At 40.4% G+C, this 24,529-nt stretch overlaps 1 protein-coding gene across 2 annotated transcripts in view; it reads right to left on the reverse strand.

The window, feature by feature from the left end:
• wasl (WASP like actin nucleation promoting factor) overlaps positions 1 to 24,529 on the reverse strand; it is a 62,307-nt gene that overhangs the window by 20,939 nt on the left and 16,839 nt on the right. For both annotated transcript variants that reach the window (XM_033037636.1, XM_033037635.1), the window contains exons 2-5: positions 8,564 to 8,698; positions 6,930 to 7,016; positions 5,023 to 5,119; positions 4,674 to 4,703 (exon numbers count right to left, since the gene is read on the reverse strand). In XM_033037636.1, the coding sequence (XP_032893527.1) occupies positions 4,674 to 4,703; positions 5,023 to 5,119; positions 6,930 to 7,016; positions 8,564 to 8,698 (349 nt within the window). The remainder of the gene's footprint in view (positions 1 to 4,673; positions 4,704 to 5,022; positions 5,120 to 6,929; positions 7,017 to 8,563; positions 8,699 to 24,529) is intronic.

The following is a 24,529-nucleotide window of genomic DNA, read 5'->3' on the forward strand; positions in this document are numbered from 1 at the left end:
TTTGACAATTTAATTAAATTGTTCTTCTGGCATTCTATTTTTATTTTTGAGTAATTTCTTTACACTCTCTATTCTAGTGACTTGATATCTGCCATCTGAACCACAATGCGCTGGCCTGCCCTAATTAGAAAATGAAATGTTCCTCGGGCTTATGTCGAGATTCTCTCAAAAGGAATAGGATATAGGTAAGATTGCAAATGGGACAAGATTTAAAGTTACAGGCCATCAGAAGATCAAGATTACACTTATGAATTGAACAAAGATGTTCCCCAAACTGGTTACCCAGTCTATGCATGATTGGCTAAATAGCAGGAAGGTTATTGTGAGATAATATTCAGTACATAAAATCACTTTTGATTTGACAATATTTAGGAACTGTGACTGTGGAAAGAAGTAGTAAAAGGGTATCAGTCAATTGTGCAGGATAGTGCCAAAAGGGAAAATGATCAATAATCAACCTCTCTACACATAGTTAAGATATAATTAACTACACATATTAACTCTATAGAGGTAAAATCGTTTATTTGGTACTATCACTTTTTGTTCAAACAAGCCAAATATCAAAGTGCCAACAGCAACTTTTCATGACTTTCTGTAACTAATACACCAAAGACTCAAATTCTGCACAGATCCTTCAAAATAATATTTCCCAGTATGGCCAACCAACTTACAAGTGAGAGTTCGTTGCAACTGGTAAGATGAATTCAAAATGTGTATAAATTACATTGAAAACAATGGGTAGAAAAGCATACCTTTTAGCTTAGATCTGTTCTTCTGTACATGCGAGATAGAAGTTGCATCATAATTCGCTATAATCCTCAAACAAGGCAATAAACTTAAACTATACATTTCCCCCAATCATTAACAAGCTTCTTTTTCAATACACAAATTGAACAAAAAGTGTTCTGGCGTAAGTGAATGGTTCTGTTCATAACTTGGAAAGGTAAAATGTGAAACACTTGTTACCCCAAGTGTTTTTGTGTGAAAAACTAGATACCAAATCCTTTTACAGTGGATCAAAACATCAAGGAACTGCCACCATGCCCACAACTTTACAAAAGACTATTTCACAACTTATTAGATTCCACTTAAAAATACAATGTTCTGGTCCATGTCATTAAAAAAAATCACAGCACATTCCAATATGACCATTTAAATCTGCAATTAATTAAAAGATGGAAGCACAATTCATAGAATTGGCTCAATAAATAATTTGTCCACATGCAATTTATCTACCATTATAGGCAAGAAGCCTCAACACCTATCATGCATTTAACAGAAATGTTACTCATGAAATCCAGAAACACTGGGATCACAACCCTCAAGCTCAAAGTGTTCTGCCAAAACCAGAATTAAGCATTTGGCCAATCAACAATTCAAATAACATTGTTTGTTTTACACTTACTATGGGTGTAAATTTTCCTTTGATTTAAACCAGCATCTGCAGCTCTTTCCTACACAAAGGTAACCCCATCTTGCCACTCCTACTGCCAATTAATTGGCTTGTTCCTTTGCATTTCAACCAGTGTACAAAATACCAGTTGGGCCACAGGCAGAATGCACTAGTTTTGGTTCCAACATTACACCAAAGTTCCAACATTACATTGGCGAAGGGATCACAAAAGATGATGCCAGGAATGGTAAACTTTCTACATGATAAAATTTAATTTAGGTTGACCTGTTTGGTGTTCTTTACAATAGTAAAAGCCAGAGGAAATTTTAATTTTGAGATACAACCTTGAGAAGCCTTACTTGGGGTGAATAGATAAGACACATTCCCTTTAGCAGAGGGGTCAAAAATTCCAGGGAGTGGTGGAAGTAGAGGCGAGTTCAGGCAAATATTTTCCATCTAAAGATTGATGGTGGAGGTGGAGGCCAAATGCCAGATCACATTTAAAATGTATTTATATGATCTTGAACTGCTGTAATCCAAAGGCCCACTGAACAAAGGTGGCAATTGATATTTGCCTTAATACCTCTTTTTTTTTGGCATGTCATCCAATGATCTGAATGGTCTTGTTCCATCTTGTCATTTTTCAATATTTCTATTTTTAATTCATGTGCTTTTTTCTCCGCAAAAATCACTATTCCAATTGTATGATTCCCCCTTTCCTCAAACACCAGTCTTGCAGACTTGTAACACAAATTAACTGAAATAAATGGATGTCAGATTGAAGAAAAAGTGTTTATGACCCTGTAACAAACTCAGCTCCTTAGCTATCATCGCCATTCTGGAAGTGTCCGAAGTCAAGCCTGACATTGCAACTCTGGCACTGATTTTAACAGAGAAGTGATTTTCATTTACATATCTGCTCCATCACAAACTGCTTATTTCCACCACCATAACATCACCCAGTTCAGTAACATCATTACCTCCATACCTGACAGATCTCTGGGCCTCCTGTTTTCTTTTGTACATAAATGCACCTATCAAAAATAGTTCTACCCATACTTCAACTTGCTCTAAGTTCCCTTGAGGTTTTTATAAGTCTAGACAGTGAATACATGAAAAACTATTTCCATTGGCAGAATAGCAAAGAACCATATACTTGGTGTGTCTTGCAAAACAACCAAGGATTACATGAAGAAAAACTTTTCATGCATCACCTGGCATTTACTTCCTCAAAGAGTGGTAGAAACATATTTAATCATCATTTTCAAAAACAGACAGGATTTATCCAATGAGATAGGTTACGGAGTAAGTGCTAGTGAATGGGTAGGAAAGAACTGCAGATGCTCGTTTAAATCGGTGGACACAAAATGCTGGAGTAACTCAACAGGACAGACAGCATCTCTGGAGAGAAGGAATGGGTGACACTTCGGGTCGAGACCCTTCTTCAGATGGAGGGAATAGGAATAGGAATACAATTCTATGGAATAGGACTAACTTGATTGTTCAGAGAGCCGGGTAAAGCCAATGGATGATGTGGCCTCCATCCAGGTTGTAATGATCCTATGATTCTGCAGTCTATATTAGGACCACATTCTACACGCAACGATCACAGTTTTTCTCTTTATCTCAAATGACTTAAATGTACAGGAAGCAATTTCCAAAACTGCAGCCAAAACAAAACCTAGAAGCACAGTGTAGTGAGGTGAATAATGATAGATTGCAAGATGATAGACAGGCATATGAATGGGAAGGCGAGTAGCAGATAGAATTTAATGTTTAGAAATATGGTGATAACACTTTAATAGGAAAAAGTAGTAGAGGCCATTTAAACTGAAAATAATTATAAAAAGAGATATAAAAACAGATGCCTTGCGTTATAAGTGCATAATTCGTTGAAACCAGTGTCAGGTTGAAGATGTGGTTAATAAAAAGCATATAGAAGCTAGTATAAATAAAGGTACAGATTTAAGGAAGTCATGATGAATGCTTAAAAATACGTTTTGATTCAATGACAATTCATGAGTATTTTGTCTATTCTGGGCCTCATGTTTTAGGACCCATGTAAACACTTTAGAGAATGTAAGTGAGATTTATTAAAATAATTCTGGGAATGAGGTACATTGGAGAAGCTGGGGTTGCTCCCCTTGTAACCTAGGGGTTGTACCGAAGCTATTTAAAATTATGAAGGGTGTGAATTGGAGAAGAAATGGAGAATGGAGAAGAATATGAAGATGGAGAAGAAATGGCCCTACTGACAAAACCGGCCTAGAACTAGGGACCATAAAAGGAAGGTGACTGTCAAAAATTTCATGATTGTGGATGGAGGAATGGGATTCAGATTAACTGGACTGCTTCTGCATAACGTTGGTTATAGAGGGCTAATTTTCCAGTATCCATTTCTAACTGCCTTTCAGAATGTAGCGTGCCATTCTCATAGTTCTTCTGGTGAAGGTACTCCCAATGCTCTTAGGCAGGGAATTGCAGGGATTAGATCTAGTGACAATGAAGGACAGGCATTATACTTTGAAACTGGAATGGTTAAAGGGGAACCTGCAGGCAGCAATGTTCCCATGCACCTGTTGCTCTTGTCCTTATTGCCAATAGAAGTTGCAGGATTGGGCGTTGGTGTCTGAACAGGCTGAGCAAGTTAGTGCAGAGTATTTACAACTGCAAGTGCAGTGTATTTTCCACTTTCACATAATGTGAATACCATCTGTCTTTTCATCTCCAAAGGCAAAACACAGCTGTTGTTTGAAACTTTCAGGCAAGGCAAAAGGCAAAGTTAATATTTCAGATGCGCAAGCTTTCATCAGAGCTGTAAAAAGTTGACAATGCAGTCATCATAAGCTATTTCAATGGAATGGCAAATGGGAAATGTTGAAGGGACAGAGATTCAATGACAACATTGTAAATAAGCCAAGGCAAAAGTAATAATGATGGGACAAGAAATAAAAGAATTTATAGAAATAGGAACTAATTTTTCCAACATTTGCTGAAAAAGAAAATTAGAGTTATTGTGACAACTCAAATGTTGACTTTTTGAAAACTATAAAGTGATTCATATTGCCTGGCAACATTATTTGGAAATTCATCAGACCCATTTCATCCTTTCAAAGAACCTTCATTTTCACCTACAATGTGTTTTAGTTCTGATGAGACACCATTAATCAGAAATACATTATTTTGTATCTTTCTGTTGCATTTTCTATTACCAACATCTGTGTTATTTTGCTTTCTCTTAAAGTAGTTAATGTAATTAACATCAGGGATAAATACATACCATTTAAAGGCGGTGGGTCACGTCTCTTCTCTGTTGAACAGAAAAAAAAATATATATATTGAAATTAGTAAATAAATCAAATATTACCTTAAATTAGATAGTTGGGTGTACATTACATTCGCAGCATTATTTGGTTATCTCTCCAAAACATGCTTGTAGTTCAGATTAATTTTACAGGGCACAAGAAGAAAAACATTAACACTTTCAGCGACTACATTTTACCGTCTATTGAAGAGCATGGTGTGAAATAAAGTGGCAAAATTAATTAATAGATCTCTACCCAGAATTAGAACTACTGAAGGACATCTTTAAAAGCACGTTACTATTAAAATACAATCAGAACACATACCAGATCTTCTTTGCCGTCTTCCAATTATGTCAGTAACTGCATATCTAAATCTTCTTGCCTCTTCTTCACTTGCAAAATTTAGTCCAATTTGGCTTGACTGGGAGGAAGCAATCGCAAAATTAATATTTGAAAACTATACATCTTCGAACTGAAGGACCAAAGATGAGGAAACGTTTAGTATCAGTAACATTGTGAACAGAAGATTGGCGGGCTAACACGAACCAATAGAAACAAATAAAACTTTTTCTCATTGGAAAGAAGTATTGAATGACCTCAGGGTATGGGTGTTGAGGCTACAATTTGTTTTTAAACAAATTCTATAAATTACTTGAAAGAAGATGCTGCAAGATTAAGTTTGATGATAATATCAAACAGAAAGTAAGTTAGAAAGATGACACGACACAATCAGGACACGACAAAGAGATTCAGAAATGCTGCCTGTCCCGTTCAGTTACTCCAGCATTTTGTGTCCATTTTAGATAAATCAAGTGGGTGCCCAAAGATCCGGTGAACAGTATAAGACTGGAAAATCTGAACTTTCCATTTTGTGAGGAAAAATACAATTCTGTATCTAAATGGTGCAAGAATGCAGAACTCAGAGAGAGTAGTAACAGGCCCTTTGGCCTACCAAGTCCACGCAGACCATCGATCTCTCTAGTTCTATGTTATACCGCTTCCTACACACCAAGGGCAATTTTACAGTAGCCAATTAACCTACACGTCTTTGAGGGGAAACTAGAGCATCCGGAGGAAACCCACATGGTCACAGGGAGAATGTGCAAACTCCATGCTGACAGAACCAGAGATCAGGATCGGGATAGAACCCGGTCCTCTGGCGCTCTGAGGCAGCAACTTTACTAGCTGCGCCAATTGGTTGCCCTTATGATTAACCTTTTATGACTGGGTAAATAAATTTTGAACAATGATGCTGCTTTAACAACTCGTAAGCTTAGTTTTCGGAGTCTAATTTCACAGAAGGTCAGTACTTATTATCTGGTCCAATTGACCCTTGAACACAGAGTGCTTTACTGGATGGAAAGGGGAATCAAATGCTATGTTATTGGGTCTGGAGCCATGAATTACCTTATTTACCAGAAGGACATTAGTGGATCTGGTGGAGATTTGTATGGTCACCATTAATAATTTTTAAAAAATTCAACATTTAGTATCTGAATTTAAATTCCTCAGGTATCGTAGTGGACTCTAACATGTTTCCAGAGGAACAGTCCAAGTCTCTGATTAGTTGAGTCATGTTACTTCAACACTGTTTGGCTACTCATCTGGTTTGGTGACATTGGCAACAGCATACCAGGGTTCGTTCCCCTTAGGATGAAGTCTGACACAACACAATAGGTGCAGGAGTAGGCCATGTGGCCCTTCGAGCCAGCACTGCCATTCAATGTGATCATGACTGATCATTCCCAATCAGTACCCCATTCCTGCCTTCCCCCCATATCCCCTGACTCAGCTATTTTTAAGAGCCCTATCTAGCTCTCTCTTGAAAGCATCCAGGTCAGAACACGTCAGAAAGTTCTCACAGACATTACAAGTCCTTGTGGTGAGCTTTTCTTTAAATCAATGAAGTAATTTCCCACAACTAATTGCAAATTCTAGCACACACATAATGTCAGATCAGGGAGAAACAAAATTAATACAAACCATCAAAGTGGAAAATAGGCAATATTGGAAGGTACAAATTACAAAACTAATTGAAGTGGATGATAATTAAAGAGTGATTTCATTCTAAGTGAGGAAGCTCTTGGGTGATCAAACAGAAACATCAACCGCAGCATACTTTTATTACTCCTATAAGAAGATTGTTTTTTTTAACACCTACGATACTTGTTTATCAATGATATATCAAAGAAATACACAAAACTCAAATAAGAAATCGTGAAAGAACTTACATCACCAATAAATGTATGAAAGTATGATCGGGACTGATTGTAAATAAAATTGTTGTAAATTTCTTGTTCCCACAATAATCTCCCATCCTGTGACAAAAACAAAAAAAATTAGTAAAATAAAAATTTCCCAAAGTACATAGGTAGATAAAATACTAAATTTGGGGTTCTGATTTTGTAGCACTATATTTAGAATTAAAAGAATGTAAATCTAAGACTGCAAATGTTGATGACATAAAACACCGCATGCTGCAGATCAGGGAGCAGCTTGAAAAAAGAAGCAGAGTTACCAAAGCATGTTAATGGGGTTTTATCAGAACAGAAACATTACCAGTCTCTCTCCACTGATGCTGTCTTCCCACCCTGCTGATATTTAATATATCACACCCCCCCAATGATTGCTAACCATTTTAATTTCCCTTACCATTCACATACTGTTCTGGGCCTTCTCCATTGCCAGAGTGAGCAACATGCAAACTAGCACCTCATATTCCGCTAGGTGAGCTTACAACCCAATGGTATTAATATTGAATTTTCCAATTTTAGGTGACTAATCTGCAAAAACAGTCATCTCCCCTCCCCCCCCACCCCCCTCCCCGCCTCTTCTGTGTGTCCCACATGCACTAATTTCTCCCTATATTCCTTCCTCTGGTTCCACATTTCACACTTCCTCACTCCTATCTTACTACCTTTTGTCTTTTCACATCTTCCCTTTGTCTAACCATCAGCCAATCAACCCCACCCCCCCTCACCTGTCACTTGCCAGACTTTCTCCCTCAACTACAATCAATCTGAAGATGGGTCCCAACCTGAAATATTGTCTACCCATATTCTCCAGACATGCTGCTTTACTCGCTGATTTACTCCAGTAGTTTGTCTTTTGAAAAAAAAAAAAATTCTAATCATCATTCTGTGGCTGCTGGCTTTTGCCTCTTCCCTCTTTTCAGTGTCATTTCACACTGGCAGCCCATTTGAAGAGAAATTTGGAACAATTTTCAGTGTTTTTGCCTTTATTGAAAAGAACTGTTCATGTGGTGTAAACGGCAACGTCACAGAGTTAACACAAATAAAGATTCTTTCCCTGCCAAAATTACATGAGCAGGAAGTTTACTAGAAAAGGATGCTAGGAACAAAGCAGAACGAGGTGCTGATTACCGACGAGAAAAGAGTAAAGATATGAAGCAATGCAGCTGAAGAGTGAGAGCAGGCTCAAATCATGGACATTGAAGGAAATTAAATTACCATTTTCTTTTTCCGATCTTTTCCCCAATCACCCAAACAAATTCAACAAGATGGTTGAGAAAATAGGGCCAAAAGTTATATTAAGGCTGAAAGGCAGCAGTGGTTTCAAGAGGAAAGGAAGGGTTGAGATAAGGCGGTAATTTAAGGGCCACAATTGTACAAATTGCTTTACATGAAAAGATTGATGATAACAGTCATGAAACTGAGAAAGGAATAAGTGAAGAAACCATTGCAAATGGTATCAGTTAACTTAGGAGTAGGAAAGCAAGTTGGGTGGGAACAGCTTCAGAAAGAGCAGAATCAAAGTCTGTCAGTGCAACACTGAAGCCAAAGGTGCCGATTATTATACCATTAAATGAAGCGAACAATTATTGGACAAAAGATTTTTACCGTACCTTTATATCATATATTCGAATAAAGTAAGATCTTTGTGGGTTGTCTTTGATAAGGCAGGCAACACCACAGCATTTTTTTGTCCAGTAAGAGTTGCGTTCTGCTGCAAATACTTGAACAACAGCTGATGAGAGAGTCTGGAAGAAAAAATAAAGTCAGTGCTTAGTTAGGTTGTTTTTAAATATTTCAATGATACAGTAACTTATAGAATTAACAAATTGAACAAGTTAGATAACATTAAATTCAAGTTTATCTGACTTTACATACATTTCCATTTTTGACTGCCTGATAAATGGAACACTGATCAATCTACTCCTTTCTAATTTAAGAATATCGAGTTGCAAACAAGATTATTGAATGGGTTTGGAAATTGCTTTATACCACACGGCATAACAGTAAAATAAAAAATTGCTTTGTAACAAGTATTGAAACATTTTTTTTAATTTTTTTTTTTGAAAATATTTTTTATTGGAGATAGGTACATAACCTAATTACATCATTACAGTCTTACATTTTTAAATTGATAATATTGTCAATTATTATTACATTGTCTCCAATACTTTTTGCCTTTTTTTTTTTTTTTTAACTAGATAGAACTAAAGAGATAGATGAAGTAAAGAAAGAAAAGAAAGAGAAGAAAAACAAAAACAAAAACAAAAAAAAAAAAAAAGGAAAAAGATAGTTAAAGAAGAATGGAAAAATTTATTAAAATAAAAAAGACTTCATTCGAGATATATTCGTACATTTCAGAGTATAGTATTTCATCCATTCTTTAGCCCGCGTGCTAGTCAGGTTCCTGTGCTGAACCATTCTGACCCTTTAAGTAATCAATAAAAGGAGACCATGTTCCAACGAATAATTCCTGTTTGTCCAACAGGGAAAATCTGATTCTTTCCACGTTTAAGGTCTCCGTCATTTCTATAATCCACATTTTGATTGTGGGGGCCGTAGGGCCTTTCCAAAATTTTAGAATTAATTTTTTTCCTGTTATTAAACTATAATCAATAAAGTTTCTTTGTGTTGTTCTAAGTGTTTGATTTAATTCTAATATTCCGAGTATTATTAATTTTGGATCTGGGTCCAATTGTGTGCTGGTTACTTTAGATATTATACTAAAAATATTTACCCAGAATTTTTTAATTTTTATAGTTTGCAAACATATGAGATAATGTAGCTTCTAAATGTTGACATTTATCACATATAGGTGAGATATGTTGAAAAATGTTATGTAGTTTTGTTTTTGAATAATGTAACCTATGTATTACTTTAAATTGTATTAGAGAATGTCTGGCGTTTAGTGAACTGATGTATGTGTTGCAAACTTTCTTCCCAAGTATCTTTCGTTATTACTTGATTTAATTCTTTTTCCCATGTTTGTCTGTGTAAGTCCGTCGAAGGAATGTCACTGTCTAATAAGATATTATATATATAAGATATTAATTTTTCTGTATTAGGATGTTTGTTCCAACATTCATCAAGAATTTCTGAATTTCTAATTCGAAAATTTTGGGAGTTCGATTTTACATAATCTCTAAGTTGAAGATATCTGAAATAATCATTTCCTCGAAGTCCATAAGTCTGTTGCAATTCCTGAAATGTCAGAAAAGTGCCTTCCTTGTAAAGTTGTCCCATATTTTTAATTCCATAATTCTTCCATTGTGTAAAACCCCCGTCCAACCATGAAGGCTTAAACAAAGGATTATTCACAATTGGAAGAAAAAGTGATAAATTATCTAATTTTAATGTCTTTTAATTGTTTCCAAATTCGTATAGCACTAAATATTATAGGGTTTTCCCTATAAATTTTTTTGTTTAATTTAGACGTAGCAAATAATATCGAACCGATATCAAAAGGTAAACAATCTTCCTTTTCCATTTTTAACCAGTCTGGTTGATGATCTATTTCTTCCAACCAGAAATTCATATTTTTAATGTTAACTGCCCAGAAATAAAACAAAAAATTAGGTCTCCATTTATTTTTGATTTACACAAGTGTCTTTTGTTTATCCTATGATTCTTATAATCCCAGATAAAATCATTAACAATAGAGTCCAATTTAAAAAAAAAAATTTTTGCCAGATATATCGGAATTGTCTGAAAAAGATATAATATTTGCAGTAAAAAAATCATTTTTATGGCATTGATTTTGCCTACCATTGAGATAGGAAGTGTTTTCCAGTATTGAATATTCTTATGTAGTTTGTTCAGTAATGGGGGGAAATTTGCTTTAAATAATGATGTATATATCTTAGTTACATAAATACCTAGATATTTAAATTTTTCATTTACTATTTTAAATGGAAATTGTTTTATTATCTGTTTGTTATGTTCCCTTATTGGCATAATTTCACTTTTATTCCAATTTATTCTGTATCCTGAAAGTGAACCAAATTGGGTTATTAGCTTTAATAAGTTTGGAATACTAATTTCTGGTTTTGTAATGTAAATTAATACATCATCTGCGTATAGAGAAATTTTATTCACTGTGTCCTTTGTGTTATACCCATGTATTTCCGGATGCCCCCTAACTCTTTCTGCCAGTGGCTCAATAGCAAGCGCAAATAATAATGGAGATAATGGGCATTTTTGAAGTCATTAAAATATATAGCGGATATTTCAATATTAGCACATATTACAATATTGCACTTGTGAAACAAATCTCACAGGTGTAAATGCATATTTTAGTTTAAAACTGTAAAATTACATGTTAAAATGAAACTCTGTGCATTCCAACACAAGGGACTTGGGAGCATTGTTTTTGTCTTTGCACTATAATGTTTGTTAATATATATTGAACTTATTTTTTTGTTTATTATGTTGTCCACTGAGTATAATATTTAAATACGTTGTGCTGCTGCAAGTAAGAATTTCATTGTCCTGTATCAGAACATATGTCTCTTACATAACATATGACTCTTGACAACTATCATCCCTTCAACCTTTAGCCGAGCTACCAATCCTCGATCTTCCCCCATTGGGAAGTTATCCTAATGTTACCATAAAACAACCAAATTTGCTTTGGAGACAAGAAACTGTAGATGTTGGACTCTTGAGCAAAACACAAACTGCAGGAGGAACTCAGTGGGTCAGGCAACATCTGTGGAGGGAATGGACTGATGATGTTTCGGGTCGGGACCCATCTTTAGACTGAGTGGAGTGGGGGGGGTTACAGAAATTTGTATAATGCCTGGAAAGTAATAGGTGGATACATGCGGAAGGGTGGGAAGGGGAATGAGGGGAAATGGACAGATGGATGGAGTCAACAGCAAAGGCTAGAGGTGAAAAGGAGACAAAAGGGTGTTAGATAAGGAGGGGAAAAAAGAGTGAAATGTAAAGCTGGAGGATGGGATAAGGGTGGAAGGGGATGTAGTGAGGGGGGGAGATATAAAAGGGAAATATACGACGGGGTTGGGGGATGAGCATAAGGAGGAGGGGAAAAGAGCAAGGTGGCTATGGTGGTGGGAGAGATGTGTGCATAGTGCGGTGGGGGTGTAGTACTTATCTGCTGCTGTCAACCCCAGTTTCTGTTTCTTAAGAATTAGCTTGCCTAGGTTCTAGTCCAGTCTATGAAGGATTCAAATTCTTCTTGGCCTTGCCTTCTGTACCTCTAACCTTCAAGTTATACAGCTCTCAGGAACTCGGTATTCATGCATCATCCACTTGCTTTTCACTTCACACGGTTAGTTAGGTGTATTGTCAATCATCTAGCCCCTAAGTTTTGGAATTATTTCTGAAATTTCTGCCTTTGCCTATCACCACCTCTCTCTGTATCTGAAAGCAGGTCTTAACTTTGTGAGGGATACTTTGTCATTTGCAAATAAATATAAAACCATTTAAAAAAAAAAAAAAAGTATTTTCAGCTTGGAAGCCAAATCCATTATAGGACAGCTGGCAGGCAGAGCATCCTTTCCAGAAAATAGCACATTAAAAGGATGTAATATTATATTTATTAATCCATACAAGCTGGATGTCAGAAATTGTTTTATCCAATAACATTAAAAGTTAAACACAAAAGACACAAAGTGCTGGAGTAACTCAGCAGGTAATGCAGCATCTCTGGAGCACATGTATGGGTGATGTGTCAGCTCCCGACCTGAAACTTCACCCATCCATGTTCTCGTAAAAATTGCTCCAGCACTGTCTTTTTTTTGCAAACCGGCGCCAGCAGTTCCTTGTGTCAACATTTAAAAGTTATGCCATTTCAGAACTTGAATAATATATACCAAGCCTAGAGAAACCTTTCCCGGAAAATATTAATGGTGCATCTGTCCCAAAATCCAAATTCTAACACTGTTGAAACTCTGGTGAAAAGATTTGCAGATTTTTCCTTCCCATATTCACTGCAAGCTGATTATTTAAAAGAGATGTACCAAAAACAATGTGTATCTTATGTGATCTTATTAGCTGTAATTCAGTTTCATCATTAATAAATTGACATTATTGTCTCACAAGTGCACTATATTTTGTTTTGGGGGAAAAAGAACCCTGACCACTTCCTGCAGACAAGACTGCTGATCAGTGAAGTAATGGGAGATGCACATTACTGAAGTCTGTCTTGTGCACACTGGCCTACTGCCCAGATTCAACTAAAATTGCTGAGAAAGAATGAATGCCAGAAAGACTTCCGTCCTGTTACTTCTACCCAGCCACCACAGGAAAAGCATTGCATCCACAGAAATCACTACAGAATGCTGTTGCAAGAACTTTGAAGAAATCCTAGGTAACTGAGGCATGCAGCAAAAATGTAACGTCAACCTTATTGAAATCTTGGTAAGTTGATACTTTTAAGCACACGCTAAATCACTCAATGGCTTTTAGTGAGTAAAATTCTTTCTGAAGATGGTCACATTTCTCAACAAAGTGACATCAACATTGTTGAACTTTAAGTATTAAAAGGAATGAGAAATTAGCAAAAACTTTCAATAATTTATATCAATTTATACAATTGATGCCTTTGATATACAACTACAAAGTCAACAACAGTTGGATGCAAAATGAAGAAAATTAAGGGTCTTTTATATACAATTTTACTATCGTACCATTTAATAGAATTTTTTTTTTGCTAAACTAATCCAATTTCAAGAATATGCACACACATTCTGAAAGAGGTACAACATTAAAATTTACTTTTATTACAAAGAAACATTTGCACAGATTCAACAAAAAAATGACATACTGCCAATGGCCAGAGGAATAAACGGCAAATAAAATGCAAAGTCCTACATCAGCTTTCAAAAATTGCCAAAAAAACCCATTTTGTCTGTCCACATTAAGCAGCAAAGAAACTTGCCAAGACCGACCACACTGGAAAAGACCAAAACTCTGCAGTCAGTATTATAATAAAATACTGGAACACAGCAAGAATGAACAAATTCTTGACACAATAGATAATTATCCAAGATTAAAGCTTGATTTTCTGAAAAGACAAATGATTCAATAAATAATAATGCTCGTGTTAAAGAAGTAACAAACTGTTAAAGAACTAATGAACAGTCATCAGACATATCCTGCATAGAATTGTTACTCTGATACACATGTTGTGGGAAACCTTTTACAAATAAAATAGGAAAAGTAATTCCAGCTGAGCAGCAGCTCATCATTCTATAAATGTAATCACCAAAGCTTAATCCATACTTTATATAAATACTTGAGTGGGAAGTAAACTTTACATTTGCATGGTTTGAGCATAAAGTTTTATAGATATGACGTTGTTAAAGATAGTTTACAGGAACCTGGGTCTACTTTGAAAAACAATGCAATCAAAACAAGTGTTCAAAGAATGAGCTATGAAGAAAAGGTCTTATTAGCTTTTAAGAGGTCATATACAGTCATATGTAAACTTTTCTACCATCAGTATCCTATTTTATACTAATAAGTACAACGTGCTCATGCTTCAATATAACTTCAAAGGCAGTCTCCTGCCTATATGACACAGATCTAAGAATCAGGCTGCAATCTTCTAATGGAACTTTTACGCTAGAGATAATATTAATTGATGATAGTTCTCCATGATTAACAGACTGTTGGTCAAAAGTCTCAAAATTGTTATAAAATCTATAGTACTTTGATCTGCATACATAAGGGCATAAGTAATTTCAAATTTTGCAAGGATTAGTGAGCAATTCGGTCCAAGATTAAAATATACTATGTCATTCTGTATTCTGAAGTCTCTATTGAACGTGTCTATATGCTGAGAAGATGAGAAAAAAAAGACCATGTTTTATGGGAGGTTCATGGGAAGACAGAAAACAGGAGCTGGAAAAAGTCATTCCTTGAGCCTGCTGTGCCAACCAAATCATAGCTAGTTTTTCCTCTTAAATTATATTTTCTTCTGCCTATCAAAATGCTCCCCAATTCCTTTAATACCAGGAAATCATATGAGTGTAATCAAGGCCACATCATCTGCAGTTCCAAAACCTCACCACTGGCTCCATGATGAAATCACTAATTTCACTGGTGGCAGATTGCTTGGCAGGTGATAGTTTGCTTGAGTCATGCATAATCTGGGTCAGTTGGTAGACACAAAATGCTGGAGTAACTCAGCGGGTGAGGCAGCATTTCTGGAGAGAAGGAATGGGTGACGTTTCGGGTTGAGACCCTTCTTCAGACCCTTCTTCAGACGGATGTCAGGGGAGGGGACGGGAAAGAAGATAGAATGTAGTAAGACAGTAAGACTAGTGGGAGAACTGGGAAGGGGAAGAGGATGGAGAGCTATCTGAAGTTAGAAAAGTCTTCAGCGGGTACTGCAGATGAGGTTGGAGGAGGTGCAAGTGAACCTCTGCCTCACCTGGAATGACTGTTTGGGTCCTTGGATGGAGTCGAGGGTGGAGGTAAAGGGACAAGTGTTGCATCTCCTGCGGTTGCAGGGGAAAGTACCTGGGGAAGGGGTGGTTTGGGTGGGAAAGGACGAGTTAACTAGGGAGTTTCCGAGGGAACGGTCTCTGCGGAAAGCAGAAAGAGGTGGAGATGGGGAGATTTGACCAGTAGTGGGATCCCGTTGGAGGTGGCGAAAATGTTGGAGGATTATATTCTGTATGCCACGGCTGATGGAGTGGAAGGTGAGGACAAGGTGGACTCTGTCCTTGAAACGAATGGGGGGGGAGGGGGATTGAGAGCGGAGCTGCGGGATATCGAGGAGACCCCAGTGAGAGCTTCATCTATAATGGAAGAGGGGAACCCGTTTCCTAAAGAATGAGGACATGGAGTTTAAAAAGATGAGAGGGGATCTCATTGAAACATATAAGATTGTTAAGGGCATGGACACACTAAAGGCAGGAAACATGTTCCCGATGTTGGGGGAGTCCAGAACCAGGGGCCACAGTTTAAGAATAAGGAGTAAGCCATTTAGAACGGAGACGAGGAAACACTTTTTCTCACAGAGAGTGGAATTCTCTGCCTCAGAGGGCGGTGGAGGCAGGTTCTCTGGATGCTTTCAAGAGAGCTAGATAGGGCTTAAAAATAGCGGAGTCAGGGGATATGGGGAGAAGGCAGGAATGGGGTACTGATTGGGCATGATCAGCCATGATCACATTGAATGGCGGTGCTGGCTCGAAGGGCCAAATGGCGTCCTCCTGCACCTATTGTCATTCCTTCTCTCCAGAGAAGCTGCCTCACCCGCTGAGTTACTCCCGCATTTTGGGTCTACCTTCGATTTAAACCAGCACCTGCAGTTCTTTCTTACGCATCTGGGTCAGTTGACTCTCCTAGATTATTGCAGTCAACCAGCCAAATGGAATGGGGAATCAGTGGATGAATGATTGTAGGTGTATCACCACTGGGTGTGCTCTGCCTTCTCCAACCAACTTGTAACCTTGGCATTTCTCTCTCACTCTGCTGCTCCAACACCCAGTGTAGCATCTGCAGAAATGTCAGGAGTGGCTACCTGTAGATGACATATGCATGTGACCCTTAATATAGTTACCTCATCACTACTAACCACTCCCCATATCACAAGTATAATTACAACCTCCCCACCCACATATTGCTCTCTAGTTTCCGTGACAGACCACGTACAGCTAGTGCTCTCTGTAATGCCACAGTATGAATGTAATAAAGAAGTAAAGTCACAGTGTGTCGATAACACGTCTTTACATGGTGTCAGAAGTGGGATCCGAACCCACGCCTCCACTCAGTGCAGCCGTCTGCACCTGTCGCCGTACTGCCTCCACTTGTTCCTGCAGGGAGGGGAGATGGCGAGATGCGAACCCGGTCGAGACGTGTTGTCAAGCCGCCTGTCCGCTATGGCGATTTTGCTTAACCATTTCTACTCATTTGATTGTCAGCGCATGAGACGTGGTCGCCCTGTCACTACTTTGTTTGTCTTTCGTTTCCAAGGGGAAGGATGTAGATGACATATGCATGTGACCCTTAATATAGTTACCTCATCACTACTAACCACTCCCCATATCACAAGTATAATTACAACCTCCCCACCCACATATCGCTCTCTAGTTTCCGTGACAGACCACGTACAGCTAGTGCTCTCTGTAATGCTACAGTATGAATGTAATAAAGAAGTAAAGTCACAGTGTGTCAATAACACTTCTTTACACCACCTTTCCACTGTGGTGTCTCACTCTGGCACGAATATACATTGAGGATGGGATTAAGACATTTACAATATTGCACCTACAGTATCTAGAAATCTTCAGGGTGCAAAATCTGTATCAGTTAAAGCCACATCTGCGAAGAATAGAAACCTAGATTAAAAGAGAGTTTTCCATACAAAGTGCTGTGCAAATCTCTTGATCTGCAGAAAAAGAATCCAATGTATTTATCATATCCCATTAGCATTAATAGACATTTTGGCTCTCAATTTGATTAATTGCAGCTTTTAGAAATTGCCTTCACATTTTGTTTCCTCGAGTCTGTAATTTAACAATGACAAAAATCAATTTTTTTTTACATAGTTACTGCTTTAAGCCATCTACACAACCCTTTGAACCTATTCCACTCATACATATAGATCTTTAGCTCAACTCTACCAAACTCCTTTCATTCTGTTAACCTTAATTTCCTTCACCAGGTAAATCCAGTAAATTCTTTGGGGGAAAGAGTTCCAGTTTTCCATTAGCCTGTGTGTGATTTATTTGGATTCAGTATTTAATTTAAGCAAAGCAATAAGAGAAGACCGAGATAAATTAGACTCCTCATTATAGCTTTGACAATTCTCTAATTCATTTAAAAGGGATTTAATCAGCCAGAGACGGCCCGAGTTTAATTTAATACAACGTTTACAGTAGTTTGCTGGTTACAAAGCGAAAGAAAAGTTGCTTTTGGAAAAAGGTCATGAACATGTTCAGTTATAAATGACTAATGTTGATGTCAAACAACAGTAATGGAAATAAATAGAAATTCAGGCAGCATTCTGTGGAAAGAGAAACAGAAATAACATTTCATATCAATGACCAGAATAGGTCACTGACTTGAACATTTTATTTTATTTCTTTCTCCAACAAGGCTGTTGCATGAAATGTTGAGTATTTAAAGTACTCTGTCCCATTTTTCTGGTATCTGTAGTTTGTTTTTGATTTGCAGTCGTCATTAGAAACACACTAAAAATAATTCAAATCCAGGAGATACCAGAGAACATTCAAGAAACTAGTTATTTAAATTCAGCATTTTAGTTTGGAATGTGTACATAAAGGTCAACACCTACAGTTTGAAGAATTCAATTCAATTCAACTTTATTGTCATTGCACAAATACGAGTACAGGTACAACAAAATGCAGTTTAGCGTCTGGTCATAGTGCAAGATAGTAGAAATAAAAATAAAAGTACAAAATAAAAATACAAATAATAATACTGGTTAACAATGTGTGGACTGTGGATGAATTAAACTGGTACATAGGCAAATAAATGTATACAAATGGGAGAGTCTAAAGATAGCCAGCGACGGGACTGTGAGTTCAGCAGTGTAATGGTGTTATTGAAAAAGCTGTTCCTCAGCCTGCTTGTGCGAGACCTGAGGCTCCTGTACCGCCTCCCTGATGGGAGGAGGGCAAATAGTCCATGGTTAGGGTGAGAGGGGTCCTTGACGATTTTCCCGGCCTGTCTCAGACATAGTTTGCGGTGGAGGGCATCCATGGCAGGGAGCGGGGCACCGATGATGTGCGGAGCGGTTTTCACCACCCGTTGCAGTGCCTTCCTGTCAGCTGTGGTGCAGCTGCTGTACCATACCGTGAAGCAGGCGGTCAGGATGCTTTCGATGGTACGGCGGTAGAAGTTGGACACGATCTGGGGGGGGACAGGTGAGCTTTCTTAAACCTCCTCAGAAAGTAAAAGCGCTGCTGCGCCTTTTTGATCAGTTTGGTGGTATTGAGGGACCAGGACAGATCCTCTGAGATGTGTACCCCGAGGAAATGTAGTTGGAGACGCGCTCCACCTCAGTCCCGTTTATGTGGATAGATAGATAATAGATATATTATTGCCACACAACCAGGGTCGGTGGAAATTTGGGATTGTCAGCAGCAGTACAATAATAAAGAACACACAATAAAACTGTAACACAAACATCCACCACAGCATTCATCACTGTGGTGGAAGGCACAAAAATTTGGCCAGTCCTCCTCCATTTACCCCCCGTGTACAAGACCAGAGTCCAGTCAGTCCAGGATCGGCTCTTCCTCACCGGAGACCGCGGCTTTAAGATGGTGTAGGCCGCAGGCCGGCGGTCGAGATTTAAAGTCTCCGCCGCAGCCAGAAGCACCGCAGACTGCAGGGCCGGCGGTCGAAGCTCCCCTCCAGGGGTGATGGTAAGTCCATGCCGGCCCCGCGGTAGAAGTTGACCACGGGCCGGCAGTGATGGCTTCTTCTTCCCCCGGGTCCCCCATGAGGGATCCCGGGCTGTAGACGCCGCACCAGCTGGAGCTCTGCAGACCGCGGCTTCAGGCTGTGACTTCAGGCTGCCGGCTGCCCCGGGCCAGTGAAACGGAGCGCTCCCCTCCAGCGAGGGCTCACCCGCTCCACATCGAGAGTCCACGCTGCGCCCGCCGCTGAAGCCCCGGGCGCGTCTCCGGGAAAGGCCGCGCCGATCCTTGATGTTAGGCCACGGGGGAGGCGACCTGGAAAAAGTCACCTCTCCATGGAGGAGGCGACCGAAGCGGTTTCCCCCTTACCCCCCCACACCACCCCCCACACAAAACACACGAAGGAACATTAAATACATACTTTAAAACATACTAAAAAATAAAAAAAAAGTTGAAAAAACTGACGCGCTGCTGACATGGCTGCACACAGAGGAGCGCCCCCTATAAGCAATGGAGGTATGTCTGCCACCTCTGGTCTTCCTGAAGTCAACGATGATTTCCTTCGTCTTCTTAGAGTTGAGGACGAGGTTATTATTGGCACACCAGGCTGCCAGGTTCTAGACCTCCTCCCTATAGGCTGATTCGTTGTTGTCCGTGGCGTCATCGGCAAATTTTATGATGGCGTTGGAGCCATACTTAGGGACGCAGTCATGGGTGAAGAGGGAGTAGAGGAGAGGGCTGAGCACACAGCCCTGTGGCACGTTCAGAGTTAGAGTGGAGGAGGTGAGGTTGTTGATCCTAACAGACTGTGGTCTGTTGGTGAGGAAATCCAGTGTCCAATTGCAGAAGGAGGTGGTGATACCAAGTCCGCTGAGTTTGGTGATCAAGCTGGCGGGGATGACGGTATTAAATGCGGAGCTGAAGTCGATGAACAACAACCTGATGTAGGAGTTGTTGTTGTACAGGTGGGTCAGGGCAGAGTGTAGGGCCGCAGATATGGCGTCCTCTGTAGACCTGTTGGGCCGGTAGGCAAACTGATGGGGGTCCAGTGTGGGGGGGGGGGGGGGGAAGGCTGGCTTTGAGGCGAGCCAAGATCAGCCGCCCAAAGCACTTCGCGATGACGGGGGTGAGTGCCACTGGGCGGAAGTCGTTGAGACTCCCTGAAGCTGACTGTTTGGGCACTGGCACAATGGTTGAGGTCTTGAGGCAAGTAGGGACGACACCCTGGGCCAGTGACAGATTGAAAATGTCAGTGAAGACCAGGGATAGTTGTCCAGCACATGCCCTTAGCACACGCCCGGGGATGCCATCGGGGCCGGCAGCTTTGTGCTCATTCACTTTGCTGAGGGGTTGTTCGTTCGGGGGTGGGGCAGCTTTGATGGCTGGTGTTTTGTTGTCCTGGTCAAAACGAGCATAGAAGTAGTTTAGCTCGTCAGGAAGGGAGGCGTTGTCTGGGGGGGGGAGGGGTGTTAACTTTATTGTAGTCGGCAATGGACTTGATGCCTTGCCACATGCGTCTGGGGTCGGACTTGTTTTGAAAATGCTCCTCGATCTGCCGTTTGTGTTTGAGTTTTGCGCTCCTGATTCCCTTTTTCAGGTTGGCCCTGGATGAGCTGTATCCCTCAGCATCGCTGGATCCTACCTAAAATGGGTTCCAACCTAAAATGTCACCTAACCATGACCTTCGGAGATGCAGCCAGTTATGCTAGCACATTGTCTCTTTAGTTTGGTAAACCAGCATCCGCTGTCCCTTGCCTCTACATAATGTTTGACCAAAAGGATTCTCAGTAATAATAGTGGGAAAATATTGTAAAATTTAACATTACCGTGATATTTGGCTTAACTGACTTGGCCTAAAGAGTATATCGTTTTAACTTGCATCAGATTGTTATTGATAAAATATCACATAAATCTTACAAAGAGTTCACTATGAGATACAGCTGCACAGTTTGGTGTTTGTGTGACGACAAGACAATATGAAAAGCTAACCAGCCAACCAGCAAATAGTCATACTATAAAACTTCCAGTAGTGATGATTTAAATAGTTTTCAAATCAATGTGGGAGTTACTTGGCACAGCAGAAGCATTTATAAAATAGAGTAGTTAACAAATTTAAAAACTGATTCTGAGCGGCGAGCCGCGCAGCAGAGGTCCCAGCGAGCAGTGGCCACACTCAGACAGCATGCCTGGCTTGCACGCCACAGAACCAGGGGAGGGATGCCACCGAGTCCTGACCCTGCCCCAATCCGAAGCCTAGGAACCGGAGAGGTGGAGAGAGTACGCAATGCATTGGATGCTGGACAAAGGGCTGGTAAGTAGTAACCGGGGGTCTCACTTTCGCCGCCCTCAGGATTAGCTGTGGGAAACACCTCTCAGGTATGAAGGGTGAAGGTGGCTGAGCAAGGAGAGGGACGACGGTTTGCTGGACGATCGGATGGAGGCAACAGCTGCAATAATAATAATAATAATAAATTTTATTTATGGGTGCCTTTCAAGAGTCTCAAGGACACCTTACAAAAATTTAGCAAGTAGAGGAAAAACATGTAAGTGGAATGAAATAAATAGTAGAGACATGACTAGTACACAAATTAAAGACAGAATTCAATTCAAAACACAATATGAGGCAATTCAAGCACAGATGTAAAGGGAGGGGGACGTGGGGCTAAGGATAGGCAGAGGTGAAGAGATGGGTCTTGAGGCGGGACTGGAAGATGGTGAGGGACACGAAATTGCGGATCAGTTGGGGGAGGGAGTTCCAGAGCCTGGGAGCTGCCCTGGAGAAGGCTCTGTCCCCAAAACTGCGGAGGTTGGACGTGGATGGAGAGGAGACCGGCTGATGTGGATCTGAGGGACCGTGAGGGTTGGTAGGGGGAGAGGAGGTCAGTGAGATATGGGGGGGGCCAGATGGTGGAGGGCTTTGTAGGTGAGGACCAGGATTTCGTAGGTGATCCGGTGGGAGATGGGAAGCCAGTGAAGTTGTTTGAGGACTGGAGTGATGTGATGCCAGGATTTGGTGTGGGTGATGAGTCGGGCGGCTGCGTTCTGAACCAGTTGGAGTCGGTTGATGTAGGTGGAGCTGATGCCAAGGAGAAGTGAGTTGCAGTAGTCCAGTCAGGAGGAGATGAAGGCATGGATGAGTCTTTCAGCAGCGGGAGGTGTGAGAGAGGGTCTGATTTTGGCGATGTTGCGGAGGTGAAAGAAGGAGGTTTTAATGACATGGCGGATGTGAGGCTCAAGGGAGAGGGTGGAATCAAAGATCACGCCAAGGTTGCGGGCCTGGGGAGATGGGGAGACAGTGGTGCCGTCGATGGTGAGAGTGGGGTTATTGATTTTGCTGAGTGTGGATTTGGAGCCTATGAGGAGGAATTCTGTTTTATCGCTGTTGAGTTTGAGGAAGTTATGTTGCATCCAGGTTTTTATAGCTGACAAACAGGTGTTGATATGGGAGAGGGGGGGGGTTGTGGGGGGATTTGGTGCCAAGGTAGATCTTGGTGTCATCGGCGTAACAGTGGAAGTCCAGGTTGAAGTGGCGGAGTATCTGACCAAGGGGGAGGATGTAGATGATGAAGAGGAGGGGGCCAAGTATGGATCTTTGGGGAACGCCTTGAGTGACTGTGGCTGTAGCAGAGGTGTGGTTATGGAGAGAGATGAAGTGGGATCTGTTGGAAAGGTAGGAACGGAGCCAGCTGAGTGCAGAACCTTCAATGCCAAGGTCTTTGAGTCTGGTGAGCAAGATGTTATGGTTCACTGTATCGAAGGCTGCGCTCAGGTCGAGGAGGATGAGGATGTTGAGGGAACCAGTGTCAGCAGAGTTGAGGACTTTGTGGAGAGCAGTTTCTGTGCTATGGAGAGGGCGAAAGCCAGATTGGAGGGGTTCAAATAGGTTATACGCAAGGAGGTGGGAATGAAGTTGTGACGCAACGATACGCTCCAGGGTTTTTGAAAGAAAGGGGAGGTTTGAGATTGGGCGGTAGTTAATGAGAGGAGGGATCGAGACCAGGCTTCTTTAAGATTGGTGTGACAGCAGCAGTTTTGAAAGCGGAGGGGACAATTCCTTGGGACAGTGAGGAGTTGAAGAGATTAGTGAGGTAGGGGCAGAGAACGGGGAGGCAGGACTTCAGCGATAGGCCTTTATGTCCAGCTGCAGTTGGAATTGCGAAATGGTGGCAAAATCTGGTTACTCTTGCTAATAGACTCAGTGGGCTTTTTCTATGTACAGGTACACCACTGATCTTCTGGCAATTGATGGCCTGGCACCAGCTTTAATCGGGACAAACTTTTGAGAGCGCACTTAAAATCCCCCCTGGAAGTTCCCCTGAAAATGTGTCACCTACGTTGGGTGAGGCGGCCAATCTCTATCTCATCGGGATTTCCGTGGCCTGACAGTCCAATTTACTAACAGCACCGTCAACTTGGCGGTATGAGAGTTCAGAAGTCCCCCCAAAAATGATGCGCCGCCTAGGACGGATGACGCCACTGATCTCGACCTGGGATCTCGTTTACGCCCTCCAGGGGCTGCGAGCCTGCTGGGCAAGCGGTGCTTCGACCCCATTGGCAGTCACTGATCTGACCCTCATCGGGACTTCCGAGGACAACTCGTTAACTAATGCAAGTTGAGCAGTAAATTTAATTTACATTTAATATTTGTTTAATCCAAATTTCTAAGAATCCCTAGTACTTTAGAGACATGGGAGAGGCATAATTAGTTGTTCAGAGGTGAATTGTTGGTCCGGCAAAACAGATAATCAATCTGGCAAGGTTCTGGAAACCAGGATGCCAGAAAGTCGGAGGCGTATTATAGAAAATAAACAATGGGTGCAGGAATAGGCCATTTGGCCCTTCGAGCCAGCACTGCCATTCAATATGATCGTGGCTGATCGTCCACAATCAGTACCCCGTTCCTGCCTTCTCACCATATCCCTTGACTCCGCTATCTTTTTGCACGTATATCAATAATCTTATTATACGTATGTGTGTCAAAAATCTTACTGATCTGCATGCAATAAAAAGATTTTCACTGTACCTGGTACATGTGATAATAAAGGAATCACTGAACAACTGAACACAAGGAATGTAGAATTAAGATGGTTGAGAGTTTAAAGGGGAAGCTAGGTGCTCAATTCCCTGTTGTTTTGTTTATTTATCATATATAAATTGGCATAATAGGTGCCACGATCAAATATTTGCTAAAATTAGATTCAGATTCCATTCTTCCTTCTC

The sequence above is a fragment of the Amblyraja radiata genome, chromosome 19, assembly GCF_010909765.2.
Source record: "Amblyraja radiata isolate CabotCenter1 chromosome 19, sAmbRad1.1.pri, whole genome shotgun sequence".
Classification (NCBI taxonomy): domain Eukaryota; kingdom Metazoa; phylum Chordata; class Chondrichthyes; order Rajiformes; family Rajidae; genus Amblyraja; species Amblyraja radiata.